Source organism: Microcaecilia unicolor, chromosome 9, assembly GCF_901765095.1.
Source record: "Microcaecilia unicolor chromosome 9, aMicUni1.1, whole genome shotgun sequence".
In the NCBI taxonomy this organism is placed as follows: domain Eukaryota; kingdom Metazoa; phylum Chordata; class Amphibia; order Gymnophiona; family Siphonopidae; genus Microcaecilia; species Microcaecilia unicolor.
The window spans coordinates 137,472,936-137,490,011 of NC_044039.1; the positions used below are offsets into that span (position 1 = coordinate 137,472,936).

Here is a 17,076-nt window from a genome sequence, read left to right on the forward strand (position 1 = left end):
TTCAATAATCCGGCAAGGGTACACCCTCAATTTGGCCTCGAAGCCTCTAAATTGCCCACTGGTAGCTCAGTCCTACAGCTTCCAGCACAAGCAGTACTTGCAGAGGAACTCTCCGCCCTTCTCAGCGCCAATGCGTCGAGCCCTGCCATCCAGGCAGAAGGGCTGGGATTCTATTCCAGGTACTTCCTTGTGGAAAAGAAAACAGGGGGAGGCTTCCCATCCTAGACCTAAGGGCCCTGAACAAATATCTGGTCAGGAAAGTTCAGGATGCTTTCCCTGGCACCCTTCTTCCCTTGATTCAGGAAACGATTGGCTATGCTCTCTAGACTTGAAGGTGCCTACACACACATCCCGATATTGCCACTCACAGGCAGTATCTGCGATTTCGTCTGGCACACATCACTTCCAGTACTGTTGCTACCCTTTGGGCTCGCCTCTGCGCCCAGAGTGTGCGAAGTGCACGTGTTCCCTTATCTCGACGATTGGCTGATGAAACAATTCCGAGGCAGAGCTCTACAGTCCATGCAGATGACTATTTGACTCCTGGCTACTGGGTTTGTGATAAATTACCCAAAGTCCCATCTTCTCCCAGTACAGAGACTCGAATTCATAGGAGCTCTGCTGGATTCTCGGACGGCTCGTGCCTATCTTCCGGAGACAAGGCCAACATCTGTTTGTCCCTCGTCTCGCGGGGACGAGCGTCCCAGCAGATCACAGCTCGACAGATGTTGATTGCTTGGCCACATGGCCTCCACATTTCATGTGACTCCCATGGCCCGTCTTCACATGCGATCTGCTCAATGGACCCTAGCTTCCCAGTGGTTTCAGGCTGCTGGGATCTAGAGACGTGATCCACCTGTCCACGAGTTTTCTCAAATCCCTGTACTGGTGGACGATTTGGTCCAATTTGACTCTGGACGCCCTTTCCAATTCCTCAGCCACAAAGGTGCTGACTACGGATGCGTCTCTCCTGGGGTGGGGAGCTCATGTCGATGGGCTTCACACCCAGAGAAGCTGGTCCCCCCCCCCCCCCCCCCCCCCCCCCCCGGAAAGCAATCTGCAGATCAACTCCTTGAGTTACGAGCGGTCTGGAACGCTCTGAAGGCTTTCAGAGATCGGCTGTCCCACCAAATTATCCAAATTCAGACAGACAACCAGGTTGCCATGTATTACATCAAAAGCAGGGGGCACCGTCTCGCCCCCTGTGTCAGGAAGCCGTCATGTGGCTGTGGGCTCGCCGTTACGGCATGGTGCTCCAAGCCACATATCTGGCAGGCGTAAATAACAGTCTGGCTGACAGGTTGAGCAGGATTTGCAACCTCACGAGTGGTCGCTCAACTCCAGAGTAGTGCGCCAGATCTTGCAGGTGTGGGGCACCCCCTTGGTAGATCTCTTTGCATCTCGAGCCAACCACAAGGTCCCTCAGTTCTGTTCCAGACTTCAGGCCCACGGCCACTGGCATCGGATGCCTTCCTCCTGGATTGGGGGGAAGGCCTGCTGTATTGGAGGATAAGCAAACAGCAGGCCTTCCCCCCAATCCGAGGTATTGGAGGATAAGCAAATACCTCTGGTGGGAAGACTTTGTTGAAACTCAAGCAAGACCGAGGCACCCTGATTCTGATTGCTCCTTTTTGGCTGCGTCAGATCTGTTCCTCTTCTTCGGGAGTTGTCCTCCGAAGAACCATGGAGATTGGAGTGTTTTCCGACCCTCATCACCCAGAACGAAGGGGCGCTTCTGCATCCCAACCTCCAGTCTCTGGCTCTCACGCCTGGATGTTGAGCGCGTTTTTTTTTTCCTCTTTGGGTCTGTCGGAGGGTGTCTCCCGTGTCTTGCTTGCTTCCAGAAAAGATTCCACTAAGAGTTACTTCTTTTTATGAGGAGGTTTGCCGTCTGGTGTGACAGCAAGGCCTTAGATCCTCGCTCATGTCCTACACAGACCCTGCTTGAATACCTTCTGCACCTGTGAGTCTGGTCTCAAAACCAACTCTGTAAGGGTTCACCTTAGCGCAATCAGTGCATACCATTACCGTGTGGAAGGTAAGCCGATCTCAGGACAGCTTTTAGTTTTTCGCTTCATGAGAGGTTTGCTTTTGTCAAAGTCCCCTGTCAAACCTCCTACAGTGTAATGGGATCTCAATGTCGTTCTCACCCAGCTGATGAAACCCCTTTTGAGCCACTGAACTCCTGCCATCTGAAGTACTTGACCTGGAAGGTCATTTTCTTGGTGGCAGTTACTTCAGCTCGTAGAGTCAGTGAGCTTCAGGCCCTGGTAGCCCAGCCCCTTACACCAGATTTCATCATAATAGAGTAGTCCTCCGCACTCCCCTAAGTTCTTGCCGAAGGTAGTGTCGGAGTTCAATCTGAACCAGTCAATTGTCTTGCCAACATTCTTTCCCCTCCGCATTCCGCCCTGCTGAATGTCAGCTGCACACATTGGACTGCAAAAGAGCATTGGCCTTCTATCTGGAGCGGACACAGCCCAACAGACAGTCCGCCCAATTGTTTGTTTTCTTTGATCCCAACAGGAGGGGATGGCTGTCGAAACGCACCATTTCAAATTGGCTAGCAGATTGCATTTCCTTCACTTAAGCCCAGGCTGGCTGGCTCTTGAGGTTCATGTCACGCTCATAGTGTTAGAGCCATGGCAGCGTCAGTGGCCCACTTGAAGTCAGCCACTATTGAAGAGATTTGCAAGGCTGCGACGTGGTCATCTGTCCACACATTCACATCCCATTACTGCCTGCAGCAGGATACCCGACGCGACAGTCGGTTCGGGCAGTCAGTGCTTCAGAATCTGTTCGGGGTTAGAATCCAACTCCACCCCCCCTAGCCCATGTTTATTCTGTTCCAGGCTACACTCTCAGTTAGTTGGATAAGTTTTAGGTCAATCTCAGTTATGTTCTCGCCGTTGCGAGGCCCAATTGACCATGTTTGTTGTTTTGAGTGAGCCTGGGGGCTAGGGATGCCCCAGTGAGAACAAGCAGTGATTGTCCTCAGAGAAAGCGAATGCTACATACCTGTAGAAGGTATTCTCCGAGAGACAGCAGGCTGATTATTCTCACATACCCGCCCGACTCCCCTTTGGAGTTGTGTCTTCCCTTGTCTTTGTCTTGCTATATACGGGACTGACGAACACGAGCCGGTTCGGGCGGAAGACGGTCGTGCATGGGTGCTGAGGGCTAGCAAAGGCCTTTGCTAGTGAAGATTCCGATTGGAGGGGACTGCCGTGGACGTCATCCATCAGTGAGACAATCAGCCTGCTGTCCTCGGAGAATACCTTCTACAGGTATGTAGCATTTGCTGTCTGCACAGGCTACTGTATAAGAAGTTTAGTGTTCTCAGTCTCCCTCTGCTGGTAGGAGTGCATAACCCAAGCGTTTGAACGGTCTGGAGGATCTAGAGGAAAGAAAATTAGCAGGTAAGGCCTAATTTCACCTTTATTATGATAGCTGTCAACAGACTCAGCACGAGTTGAATAGACATATTTAATTTACTTCTTCCTTTTCCACAAGACCAATCCAGAAGTATGGGCTTTGCCTCTATACCAGCTGATGGAGACAAAATAAGCACTTATGCAACCTGCTTTTATAGGGCACTGTTCAGCCTGCAGCTCCTCAGTATTCTTTTTCTCCAGTAGATGGTAGGGAGGCATACAAGAGCTGCAGACTGGAAAATTTGGAGACTCTTGGGCCTGGTTGGAGGATTGGTCATCTAGTTGAGTGGAGAGAGAGGAGGGATCCCAAGCCATTGCTGACCTGATCTCCAGGCACCCAGGATCATGCAGTGATCTTGAATAGCTTGAAATTAGGTCAAGTCCCTTCTGATTGGAAGAAAATTATGTACATCCTAGTATTAAAGGTGCCAGCCTTGGCAATTCTAATGTCACAAATTACAGACCAATCTCTAACATCCTATTTGTGTCTAAAATCACTGATTCTGTAATACTAGGTCATTTGGAAGATTTCCTTGACAGAACTAATACCCTACATTCAAACCAAACTGGTTTTAAGAGATTACAACACCAAGACAGCCCTCGTAGGTCTCGCAACCTTTATCATCATCTTAATCAGGACCGAATGGTAATACTGCTATTCCTTGACTTTACTGTAGCCTTTGCTTTGGTGAGTCATGTCCTATTAACAGAAAGATCAGCAGATATAGGCCTACTGGATACTGTACTTGATTGGTTCCATTCATTTAACTGAACGTACAAACATAATCTTCTGGCAGAACACTTATAGCCTTCAGGGATCCCTGTTGCTGCTGTGCTTTATTTTTATTTATTTTATTTTAGTTACATTTGTACCCCGCGCTTTCCCACTCATGGCAGGCTCAATGCGGCTTACATGGGACAATGGAGGGTTAAGTGACTTGCCCAGAGTCACAAGGAGCTGTACCTGAGGTGGGAATCGAACTGAGTTCCTCAGGACCAAAGTCCACCACCCTAACCACTAGGCCACTCCTCCACTTTCAACATTACTTGACTTTATTGCTTGGCGCTATCCAATAATTGGATTTAATGCCTTATGTCTATACTGATGACATATAGATCCTTGGAACACTGGGCTACACCAGTCGCCAAGATATTCTTCTTTCAACCATAAACTTAACATAAATTGGCTAATTTCATATAGGTTGAAAGTAAACCCTTTAAAATCTCGGGGAGTACTGTTTATTCCAACACGACCCCATTCTTTCTGCATCTGTTATGATTGCTGGCTTCCATTTCTCCTTAATGCTTCTGTGAGAGTCTTGGGAGTGCAACTTGATCACCTCACTTTCACCGAGCACACTTCACTAAGGTCTAAGGCTGTTTCTTTCAATACATACTTTATGCTGTTTGACATTTATTTACAACAGCAGCCTTGAGGATTCTCATACATGCTTTTGTGATCAGTCACCTAGACTACTGTAAACCCTTAATGGTATCAAAGCTTCTGATTTCAAAAGGCTGCAGATAGATCATAACATGTTTGTCAGACTGATAACTGGCGCCAGAAAGTTTAGCCATGTAACCCCATTACTCTGTCAGGAACACTGGCTACCAGTTCATCATAGTGTAACATTTAAAATCCTTTTGTTCGTTTATAAGATTTTCAATTCTGGCCTTCCAGAATCTCTCTCATGGTTTCTGACCCCCTATGTTCCAACCAGAACAGGATCTTTGATAGTACCATCCTTTCATGTTTTCACCCGGCTATAGTACTATTAGAACAAAACATCCAGTGTCTCTGGGTTTGCTCTTTGGAATGCTCTTCCTGCATCTCTATCGTTGGATGCATTCAAAAGAAATTAAACACATTTTTATTTGAGGATGCATTTAGCTAATTTTTAAGAGGTTCTCCCTTCGTTCCCACTTTGGTGTTTCCGGGATGACTGGGGAGAGTCATTGCTGGTTTGTTGTTTTCCTTTAGCTTGTTTTGTCTCTTTCCTATTTATTGAATTTTGTATTCTGTTATTTTATATCTTACTAGTAAAAAGGCCCGTTTCTGGAACGAATGAAACGGGCGCTAGCAAGGTTTTCCTGGAAGTGTGTATGTTTGAGAGAGAGAGAGAGAGCCAGAGTGAATGTGCGGTGTGTGACAGTGAGACTGTCTGTGTGACAGTGTGTGAGAATGAGTGTGTGTGACAGGGCCCCCTCCCCTGTTCCTAATGCCCCTCACCCCGTTCCCTCCCCTCCTTTTCCTCCTCCTTCCCACACTTTGGGTTCCTTAAGGCTTTCAAAAGTCTAGTATCCCTGTGGCCCTAACGCCCAGTATCCGGATACCCCACCGCTTTCCTCCTCCCACCCCTCCCCCAAGATGTAATACTTTCACGTCCTTCATTTTAAAAAAAAGTGTCCTATCTACCCTGTGTACAAATGCCCGGCATTCAGATTGTGTTCCTCTCGTAATTTTCATTTCTTTCATTCATTCAGACTTGCCCCCCCCCCCCCCCCCCCCCCCCCCGAACACTTTTGGTTCCTTCAGTCTTTTAAAACTGTCCTATGTACCCTGTGTGCTAATGGCCAGCATTGAGATTGTTTTCCTGTCCCAAATTTGCATGTCTTTCAGTCATTCACACCCCCCCCCCCCCCCCCCCCCCCCCCCCCATTTAACTTTTGGTTCCTTCAGTCTTTTAAAACTCTCCTATCAACCCTGTGTCCTAATGGCCAGCACTCAGATTGTTTTGCTTTGCCAAATTGTCTGTCACTGAGGTCAGTGCGTGCCTGCCTAGCAGACCACTTCCGGCAGGCACGGTCCCAAGCACATCCTGTTGGAGGTGAGAATTATTATATAGGATTGTGAGCCACTCACTTTTAATTGGGCGGTATATCAAGAATAAAATAAACATGAACGTGTTTGGCGGAGTCTAGGTCCATCTCCTATGATCCCCAATTGGAGTGTGAATCCTCCCCAATCCCCAAACCCTCCTGCCTGAAGGAGCCTTTAAAAAAAAAGTGAAAATGCAGAGTGTGGGGGAAAGAGGAGGTTAGTAGTAGGCTCAGAAGGAGTGCTGGAAGTGGTGAGGATGGAAGGGGTTTCCTTTGAGAGGAGTTGGTGACAGTATTTGGCTGGTCAGCAGTAGGGATCCATTGTAAACAGGAGTGGATTGGTTGAAGATTTTTTCGTATGAAGAGTGGTGCACATCTAAGGCAATAGTGGTGTCAAGAACACACAGCTATGTTCGATGCCGGCAAAGCACCCCCTTTCCGGAGCATATACAATGCTGCTCATAATGTAGCCAATGCAAAAGCTGTGTGGAACAGTGCAGTGCCTGCTTTGAGAGCAAGAAGGGTTGGCCTGGATGCTGGGGAGAAGCGTTAGGACTACAGGCACAGTTATGATGTAGCTCTTTGAGGTTGTCTCTGTGGGCTGTGTTCCCTCTCATGGTGAATTGCCTGAGCCACATGGCAGCATGGGAGTGGCAGCCATATAGGGTTCTTTTAGCCAGATGCTGGCCCCCCTCCCTCCTGGCCTTACTTCTAGAAGGGAGTATTGGGTGCAGCAAACTGGCTTCAGCAACCCCTTCAGGATCCTTGCTCTCAGGAAGGTCCAGTGGACTTATTTCCTGAGTTTGTGCTCTTGCTACACAGGGCATTCTTTATGCATTAGTGGCAGCTATCCATCCCAACCTATGATTTGGGAGCTTTGTCTCAGGCTGCTAAGGTGCTGGTTAAGAGACCCTGGTTGGAAGACCAGGAGTGCTAGAATTTAATTTAATTCGTAAGTTACAGCCTGTTCGTTTGTTTGTTGGGTTTATTAATCACCTTTATGAAGAGATTCACCCTAGGTGGTGGTTATATTTTAACAAAAAGAAAAAAAGTTTTGAATCTGATTATTGAAATCTTGTTTATGACACTGGGATTTGCTGTATAATTGTACCCGACACAGCCTAGGGGTGGAAGGTGGCAACATCAGGTAAACCAATAAATAATTTCTACAATTTAAGGTGGTAATATTTGGTTCTTCGTTTGTCAACTCATACAAGTTGCAAATATTGAAACTAACTATCCTTTCTTAGGATCTCACCTCAGAAATGTCAATAACAAATCTGTGAAAATAGCCATTGTAAGTTCTTCTGACATATGATTTCTGTCATAATGTAATATCCTTGGCAATGAACGATCCCTCAAGGTTCTTAGATGCAGCTACATGCTGTGCCTTCTGCAGAGATTAGTAAGATATCCACTCAGTCATCATTGCACTTGTTCTCCAAGCATTATAAGCTAGATGTGTAGTCCACGGAGAATGCTGCCTTTGGGAAGGGTGTGCTTAGAGCATGTGTTTTCAGAATTTCACTCAGGTTAAAGGATACTTTGAGGCATATTTTCAAAGCACTTTGGGAGGCTAAGTTCCATAGGTTTCTATGGAACTTTGGGAGGCTAAGTGCTTTGAAAATGAGCCCCTTTGTCACTTCTGGTCTGGTGGACAATAGGGAAGGAAGGAAAATTTTGGTTTTACCTGTTTAATTTTCTTTCTTTGAGTCCATGTGAGTCTATATTCTGGTTGGTTGGTTGATTGCTTGCTGGTCTAGTGGCCTAAAGGATTACGTTTTTCTTTTCTCAGAGGTCTTCTATGTCTGCAGGAAAATGGCTCTAGAGATGGCCTTAAGACTCCCCCTTGCTCCTCAATATTCCAGTACAGCAGTCTACACAGTGACCTATAAAGAGCAGGTTGCACAAGCATTTAATACAGCAGACTTTGATCCTGAGGAACTAGGTTCAATTCCCATTGGAGCTCCTTACTACTACTAATCATTTCTATAGCACTAATAGATATACGCAGCGCTGTACACATTATACGTAGGTACTTTGTCCCTAAAGGGCTCACAATTTAAGTTTTTTTCGTACCTGGAGGGTTAAGTGCCCAAGATCACACAAGGAGCTGCAGTGGGAATCGAACCCAGGTTGCTAGGATCAAAGCCCGCTGCACTAACCATTAGGCCACTCCTCTACTCCTTTGACTCTGGGCAAGTCACTTAACCCTCCATTGCCCCAGGTACAAAATATGTTCCTGTATATAATATGTAAACTGCTTTGAATATAACCACACAACGACGGTATATCGTCCTTACAAGGCTCTGCCAAGCGTTGCAATTCTGTTACAGAAAAAAAAGGAAAATTTTGGTCTTACCTTCTATCCTTCTCTATGATAGTAGCAGGTAAGACCAAAATTTTCCTTTTTTTTCTGTAACAGAATTGCAACGCTTGGCAGAGCCTTGTAAGGAAGCTTTCACTGCTGCTTGTTGTTCCTGTTTTACTAAAATTGTTTTTTTTTCAATTTTCATGATGATGTCTTCCTTCCACAAGCATTAAGGGGATAGTTTTATAGAGTATACCTAGATTAATAGGATTGGAAGGCTTTATTTTTTAAGCCTACATGTCTGCCATGGCGGTTATCTTTTCTCACATACTCCTTGCCCTGCTGGTCGCGGGGGTGGTATTGGACTACTTCTCTCTCCCTCCTCCAGATTTCAACCCATTCTTCCACCTCAATCTCACTGTTTTTCCTCCTTTGAAATCCACTCTATCCGCCTTTTCTCTCCACTGCCTCTTCGAATAGCGGTCATTTATCGTCCCCCCTGAGTCGCTTTCATCCTTTCTCAGTGACTTTGATGCCTGGCTTGCCTTCTTCCATGATCCTTCCTCCCCCTCTCTCATCCTTGGTGACTTTTAATATTCCTGCTAATGATCCTTCCAACTCTTACATTTATTTCCAAGTTACTCACTTTAACATCCTCCTTTAATCTCCAACTATGCTCCACCTCCCCCACTCATCAAAATGGTCACTGTCTTGATCTCATCTTCTCCTCCAGCTGTTCACCCTCTAGTTTCCTTGCCTCTGATCTTCTCCTCTCTGATCACCATCTTATAACTTTCACACTTAATCTTCTCCCTCCCAGTCCCGTCCTATTTTATCTAATTTATCTAGGAATCTTCATGATATTGACCCTTCATCTCTATCCTTCCATGTTTCAAACCTCCTCTCTACTGTGGCACCATCCATGTCTGTCAACGAGGCTGTTTCTTCTTAAAACAATACTCTATCCTCTGCCTTAGACACACTTGCACCTTTGATGACCCGCCCTATAAGGCGTACAAAACCCCAACCTGGCTGACTTCTAGTACCTGCTCTGCCGAACGCTTCCGGCGGAAATCTCGGGCCGTTGCTGATTTCTTACACTTTAAGTTCATGCTGACCTCCTTCCAATCTGCTCTTTTACGCGCCAAACAGGATTATTATATCCAACTGACCAACTCTCTTGGCTCTAACCCTCGACTTCTCTTCACCACATTGAACTCTCTCCTCAAGGTGCCCCCTCCCCAACTCCCCCTTCATTATCTCCTCAGACCCTTGCTGAATTCTTTCACGACAAGGTCCAACAGATAAACCTTGAATTCTCTACCTCGCCACCTCTCCCTCCACTAGTCCGTTCCCCTCTCTCTCCTTCCCCTCATTCCTTTTCCTCCTTTCCTGAGGTTACTATAGAGGAAACTACACTTCTCCTTTCTTCCTCAAAATGTACCACCTGTTCCTCTGATCCCATTCCCACCCACCTTCTTAATGCCATCTCACCTGCTCTTATTCCTTTTTCTGTCACATTCTCAACCTCTCACTTTCCACTGCAACTGTCCCTACTGCCTTTAAACATGCTGTGGTCACACCTCTCCTTAAGAAGCCTTCACTCGACCCTACTTGTCCCTCTAATTACCGACCCATCTCCCTCCTCCCTTTTCTCTCCAAATTACTCGAGCATGCTGTTCACCACTGCCTTGATTTTCTCTCCTCACATGCTATTCTTGACCCACTACAATCTGGTTTTCGCCCTCTCCACTCAACCGAAACTGCGCTTACTAAAGTCTCCAGTGACCTATTACTGGCTAAATCCAGAGGTCAATATTCCATCCTCATTCTTCTTGATCTTTCCGCTGCTTTTGACACTGTCGATCACAGCATACTTCTCGATACCCTGTCGTCACTTGGATTCCAGGGCTCTGTCCTTTCCTGGTTCTCTTCCTACCTCTCCCTCCGCACCTTTAGTGTTCACTCTGGTGGATCCTCTTCTACTTCTATCCCTCTGCCTGTCGGAGTACCTCAGGGTTCTGTTCTTGGTCCCCTCCTCTTTTCTATCTACACTTCTTCCCTTGGTTCATTAATCTCATCCCATGGCTTTTCCTACCATCTCTATGCTGATGACTCCCAAATCTACCTTTCTACCCCTGATAACCTTACCTTGCATCCAAACCAAAGTTTCAGCATGCTTGTCTGACATTGCTGTCTGGATGTCTCAACGCCACCTGAAATTAAACATAACCAAAACCAAGCTTCTCATTTTTCCCCCAAACCCACCTCCCCACTCTCCCCCCCCCCCCCCCCCCCCCCCCCCCCAGGTTTTCTATTTCTGTTGATGGCTCTCTCATTCTCCCTGTCTCCTCAGCTCGAAACCTTGGGGTCATCTTTGACTCTTCTCTCTCCTTCTCTGCTCATATCCAGCAGATCGCCAAGACCTGTCGTTTCTTTACAACATCCGTAAAATCCGCCCCTTTCTTTCCGAGCACTCTACCAAAACCCTCATCCCCACTTTTGTCACCTCTCATTTAGACTACTGCAATCTGCTTCTTGCTGGCCTCCCACTTAGTCACCTCTCCCCTCTCCAATCGGTTCAAAACTCTACTGCCCGTCTCGTCTTTTGCCAGGGTCGCTTATACCCCTCTCCTCAAGTTGCTTCACTGGCTCCCTATCCGTTTTTGCATCCTGTTCAAACTTCTACTAACCTATAAATGTACTCACTCTGCTGCTCCCCAGTATCTCTCCACACTCGTCCTTCCCTACACCCCTTCCCGTGCACTCCGCTCCATGGATAATCCTTCTTATCTGTTCCCTTCTCCACTACTGCCAACTCCAGACTTTCGCGCCTTCTGTCTCGCTGCACCCTGCGCCTGGAATAAACTTCCTGAGCCCCTACGTCTTGCCCCATCCTTGGCCACCTTTAAATCTAGACTGAAAGCCCACCTCTTTAACATTGCTTTTGACTCGTAACCACTTGTAACCACTCGCCTCCACCTACCTCCTCTCCTCCTTCCTGTACACATTAATTGATTTGATTTGCTTACTTTATTTTTTGTCTATTAGATTGTAAGCTCTTTGAGCAGGGACTGTCTTTCTTCTATGTTTGTGCAGCGCTGCATACGCCTTGTAGCGCTATAGAATGCTAAATAATAGTAGTAGTAGTAAATACCAGCACAAAATCCTGCAGAAATTATACCTAGATTAAAAGCACGAGCATTACATTAAATGTGCTCAAGAGCAGATGTAAATGATGAGACACATAATAGGAGCAATCACACCTATTTTATAAAATACATGAATCAATTGTGACTCTACCCATGTTCTACCCAGATCCCAGCTCTCTGAGCATGTCCACTGTACAAGTGCTGGCTTGCATTGGGCATAATTAGGCATGACCTTAGTATTATAAGAGCCCTTTTGTGTTCAAAAATATTTTATGCAAAAAAAAAAAGAGGCTTTATAAAATTACCCTCCCATTTAATTCCAGTTTTTCAGGATTTCTTGTGGGTTTTTTTTTTTAACTTGGTTGAATATTTGGAGTTTCATTTATTTTATTTTATTTCAGCGTCTTAAAAATTGGGAAATAAGAGAACGGAAGAAATCTAGGGAATATGAAAAGGAAGCTGAGAGAGAAGAGGAGCGACGAAGAAATGGTAGGATTAGAATAGAGCTCTCTTTACTTCTTGGAACTGACACAGTGGCAGTAATATTCACTGCTGTTCTGGAGACTTGGTTCCAGAGCTTGATCTTTGCTTGTAAAGGCTGGGAATAGTACAGAGGCAATGTTTGTAGCCCATAATAAATAGGAGTTCTTGACCACCTCACAATGATTATACCTAGTGGCCAGGCTTAATGGGTACTAGTACTAGATTGAAAGAGCTCTACAGTCGGTGGCTTCTGCTTAAGATAATTCAGCTTAATTGAATGGTAACTTGCTGGTAAAGGCCCATTTTACCACAGTTCAGTAGCCTCTACATTTGTTTAAGTTCAGAAGTCTAATGAAGAAGGAAGGCACTGTAAGGAGAGAGAACCTTTCCATTTCCTGTTGTACTGAATGTATATCAAAGATGGTTCACACTAACTCAGAGAATATTTCTTTTTTTAAGGCAAAAGAAGCTAAAAGATTAAAAGAGTTTTTGGAAGATTATGACGACGACAGAGATGATCCAAATATTACAGGTGTGATCCTGATGAGATTATTAATACATGTATAGTTGTCATATCAAACAGGATGTTAATTGTCTACTGCTGATTTCAATGTTATATGAAAAAGGTTGTGGTACAGCAAGGCCTGTACATGAGACATTCTGGGCTATGTTCATGATCCTATGTTTGGCCATCATTCTCCATTACCTCTTTAGTTTTGTCTAGCCACCTTTTCCCATTACATTTATTTAATCCAAAGTAAACTACATGTTGCAGAGGAAAGTTTCTGAACTGCATGGATAGACCAATATAGAATTTGTTCAATACCTTGTTTTCTACAGGGGAAGTGCTCTTCAGAAGAGATTACGAGACAGAGAGAAAGAGATAGAAACTGATGAACGAGACAGAAAACGGGAGAAAGAAGAGCTTGAGGAAATCAGGCAGAGACTCCTAGCTGAAGGACATCCAGACCCAGATGCGGAACTCCAGAGGTAAAGTGAAACTGTGCAATCCTTTACCCTAATATGCCTCTGATACTTACAGATTATTTGTGACCATCTCTGGGAAAGGTAACTGAAGTCACCAGAAACAAAAATGAGGTGTTAATGAATTATGTTAGAGCAAACAACTTGTAATACAACAGTCCAAATCCCACCTTTTCCTTATCGTCTACTCTAGACCATTCGTGACGAGTGGGTAATATGCTCTCCTACCAGCAGAGGAAGACAGGGAACTGCTGACTAGTGACACCTGTATAAGGGACTGTGCAACCCTGACCTGCCCAGTATTTCTCAGTCTCCCGGTAGAGGTAGGTGAGTCTCTGCAACCTGGTCCTTCTTTGTTTTTGGGTGCGCTGTTTTTTGGCCCCATTTAGATTAATGCGGCATTAATAAAAGTTGAATAGCTCCTGGTTTTGTTGGGGGTGTTTCAAAAGGAAAAAAAAGGAAACACAGCATAAAAGCAAGCTTAAGGCTCTTGGGTTTCGTGCTTTGGCCCCTGCTGTTGGGGGTGCACACTCTGGTCTCCGGGTCCCTTCCCCCACCGCCCTCCTTGTTTGGTGAGTGCTGTACCTCAGCCTCCTCCCCCACTTTGCCTGGGAGGAGTTGCTTGAGGGAACCCAGAAAGGGTGGTGAGCACTGTGTGAACAAAACAACAAAAAAAAAAGAACAGCAGCATGGAAAAGTAAGCAGGGAGTCTGGTGGCAGTTTTACAAAAAAAAAAAAAAAAGACACAAATCAGACGGCTTAGTGCAGTTCCTGCAGCTACCGGATTCTCTGGGCAGGGAGTATGTAGGTGGTGGGATGCATCAAACAGGGCACTGCCGAGGTGGCATGTCTTCACAAGCAGAAAAGGTGAACCGGTCGTGGTGTAGATGCACATCGGCCTTTACCGCATGTATAAGGAGCCTGTTCCGGTTCTCAGACCTGAACCAGCTCTTCACAAGCAGAAAAGGTGAGCCGGTCGTGGTGTCGATGCACATCGGCCTTTGCCGCATGTACAGGGAGCCTGTTCCAGTTCTCAGACCTGAACCCGAATCGGGTGCACTGGAGGCGGGGGGTCTGGGGACGCCCCCCAACTGGTTAAAGCCATGAAGGGAGAAGCTGCTTTGGCGGCAGCAGTCTGTCACAGACACGGCGATGGTGGGAATGTCTACCATCTTGTCTCCAGGGGCACGTGCTGGAATCAGGAAAGGCGCCACTTGTACTGGTTAGACAGGATACCTCTGCAGTTTCTTCAGCGTTCTCTCCAGAATTTGTCCTTCTGCATCAGGCATCTTTCCCGAAGAGAGGTCTGCCTCTCAAGTCTTTTGGGGGACATTGGTCAGTAGGGACCCAGAGGTGTCTTCTGGGGCATCTGTGGTGGTGATTGGGCCTAAGAAAGCATGTTTGTCCCCAGAAGAGGGTTTGGAGGAGGTACTGTCCCTGAGGTCAGAGCCTCCACTGGATGAGGAGCCCATTCAGGGGGAACCCTGGGACTAGAAGAATCTGGAGGACCCTTCCTTGGTTCCTCTGGGGGACAATCCGTCGGTGGTAAGATTTTTTAGGTGGTAGGAGTTGCCTGACTTGTTGGTGAGGTTCTGCAGGTGTAGATCTTCGAGGGATCCCTCTTAGGTGACCAGGAAGGGTGACCCTCTTTTGCAGGGGGTTTGCCATCTGCCCCAGACTTTCCCTTTCATGAAGACCTGAAGGATTGGACCTGGTGGAGGTAGAATGACAGGCTTCTTCTCTGTTACAAATAGTTTGGGCAATGGCTCGGCTTTACCAGCTTCCTTGTCAGATTTGAGTATAGAGGTGTGGTAGCCGTCTTAGCCCACTTTTAAAGGTAATCAATAGAAATAAAACATGGAAAAGAAAATAAGATGATACCTTTTTTTATTGGACATAACTTAATACATTTCTTGATTAGCTTTCAAAGGTTGCCCTTCTTTGTCAGATCGGAAATAATCAAATGTTGGTAGATGACAGTATATATAAGTGAAACATCAAAGCATTCCAGTGACAGTCTAACAGGATGGGGGTGGATAGGTGAGAGACAGGAAGAGTCGGGTGGATGAGGGACAGGGAGATGCATGGAGACAGGAGGGTGACAAAGCAGTACAATTTTATGGTTTATAATGGCTAGAAAACCCAGATCTTTAAGTCCTGTCTGGTGGGTGTCAAAATATTTAATCATTCTGATTTCAAAGGTCTTACGTTCCTGTATTGTTTTAAAGTTCCCTTTCAGGATTCTCACCATGAAATCACTGGTACAGTGTTCTGGTTTTGTAAAGTGCTGCCCCACAGGCGTGACATCTTTATTGGTACTAGCATTTTTCATATGGTGTCTATATAAATTAAATTTCTTCTTTAGCATCTGACTTTTTTCTCCAATGTAGCAGCCTTCGTTGCATTTTTTACACTGAATGATATATACCACATTGGAAGATAAGCACGTGAAAGATTCCTTAATGTTGAATATTTTTCCTTTGTGAATGACCGTGGGGTCCTGTGAAATGTTTTGGCATAGTTTGCAGCTGGATATATTGCAAGGATGTGTGCCATTCTTTTCTTTTTGAGTCTGTGTTGGGAGCTTACTTCTAATTAGCTTGTGTTTTAAGTTGGGTGGCTGTCAGAAGGCCAGCACTGGTGGGGATGGGAATATCTCTTTCAGTAATTCATCCTCCTGGAGTAGAGGCTGCAGATCTTTTATGATTTTTCTTAATTTTTCCAGCTCTGGGTTGTATGTCACTATAAGGGGGATTCTGTCTGTGGCTTTTTTTCTTTATACTGTAGCAGATTTTCCCTGGTGTTTTGAGGGAGGAGGCAATATTCTTGGAGATTATTTTGGGGTTGTAGCCTTTCTGTTCGAAGGATACAGTTAGGATTTCAAGGTGTCTGTCTCTGTCCCCTGGGTCAGAGCAGAAACAATGGTATCTTGTGGCTTGGCCTCTGTTAGTATCTGAGCAACGGTTTCTATGGCTCAGGAATCGGGCAGCTGATATGGCCTCAGAAGTCCGTTTGAGTCGGCTCTCCTTTAAGGGCAAGTTGCTCTTTGGGAAAGGATTATAGTAGCCGGTAAAGAGCTTGGGGGAGTCCAAAGTACCATGGCTTCTGGAGCATAGGTCACGGTCGGCAAGTCAGGGGTGCTTTCGGGAATTTCAGCAGCATCAGTGTGCTCGTTTTTGGAATAAGGGTCAGTCCTTTCCTTCCTTTCAAGGCGGTATTTCTCAGTTGTGAAGAAGGTGCTTGGGAGTGCCCGAGCCTCCCAGTGATATCCTGGGGACCCAGCCTCAGGTGGTGCCCTTAGGCGCAGAGTGCAGCTGTTTTACCAAACGTGCCTATGTCAACCAGCAGGGGATACAAAGAGCCCTTTGTTGGCATAAGAGGCTGCCCTCCTCATGGCCTGAGCAGAACAGAACCTGCGTCTGCTGTCCGTGGTGCAGGTAGCAGGGGTCAGTAATCTGGAGGCGGATTACCTCAGTCGGCATCATCTGGACCCGGAAGAGTGGAGTCTGGTTACCGCAGTTTTTCAACTCAGTTGACTGGTGGGATCGTGGATCCTCATGGCCAAGGCCAAGGCCAAGAATGCCAAGGCTTCACAATTTTTCAATCTCGGGAGGGAACCGTTGTTGGAGGGGATGGATGCGTTGGCTCAGCCCTGGCCTCTTTAGGGTCTGCTGTTCGCGTTTCCTCCGTCATCACTCAGCGGTCACATTCTTCAATACATTCGTGGATACAGCGGTCAGGTGGTCTTGGTCACCCTCGACTGATCCCACCGACCCTGGTTTTTCGTACTTCGTATGGATGAGTGGCCGATCCACTTTGTCTTGCTCTGCAGGATGGTCTTCTGAGATAGGGCCACATTCTGATGCCCGACGTAGATTTGTGCTTATGGCTT

At 46.3% G+C, this 17,076-nt stretch overlaps 1 protein-coding gene across 1 annotated transcript in view; it reads left to right on the forward strand.

The window, feature by feature from the left end:
* The window catches only part of RBM25 (RNA binding motif protein 25), a 350,786-nt gene that overhangs the window by 230,749 nt on the left and 102,961 nt on the right, over positions 1-17,076 (forward strand). Inside the window, exons 11-13 of the mRNA XM_030214739.1 lie at positions 12,119-12,206; positions 12,640-12,732; positions 13,013-13,191. Of these exons, the coding sequence (XP_030070599.1) occupies positions 12,119-12,206; positions 12,640-12,732; positions 13,013-13,191 (360 nt within the window). The remainder of the gene's footprint in view (positions 1-12,118; positions 12,207-12,639; positions 12,733-13,012; positions 13,192-17,076) is intronic.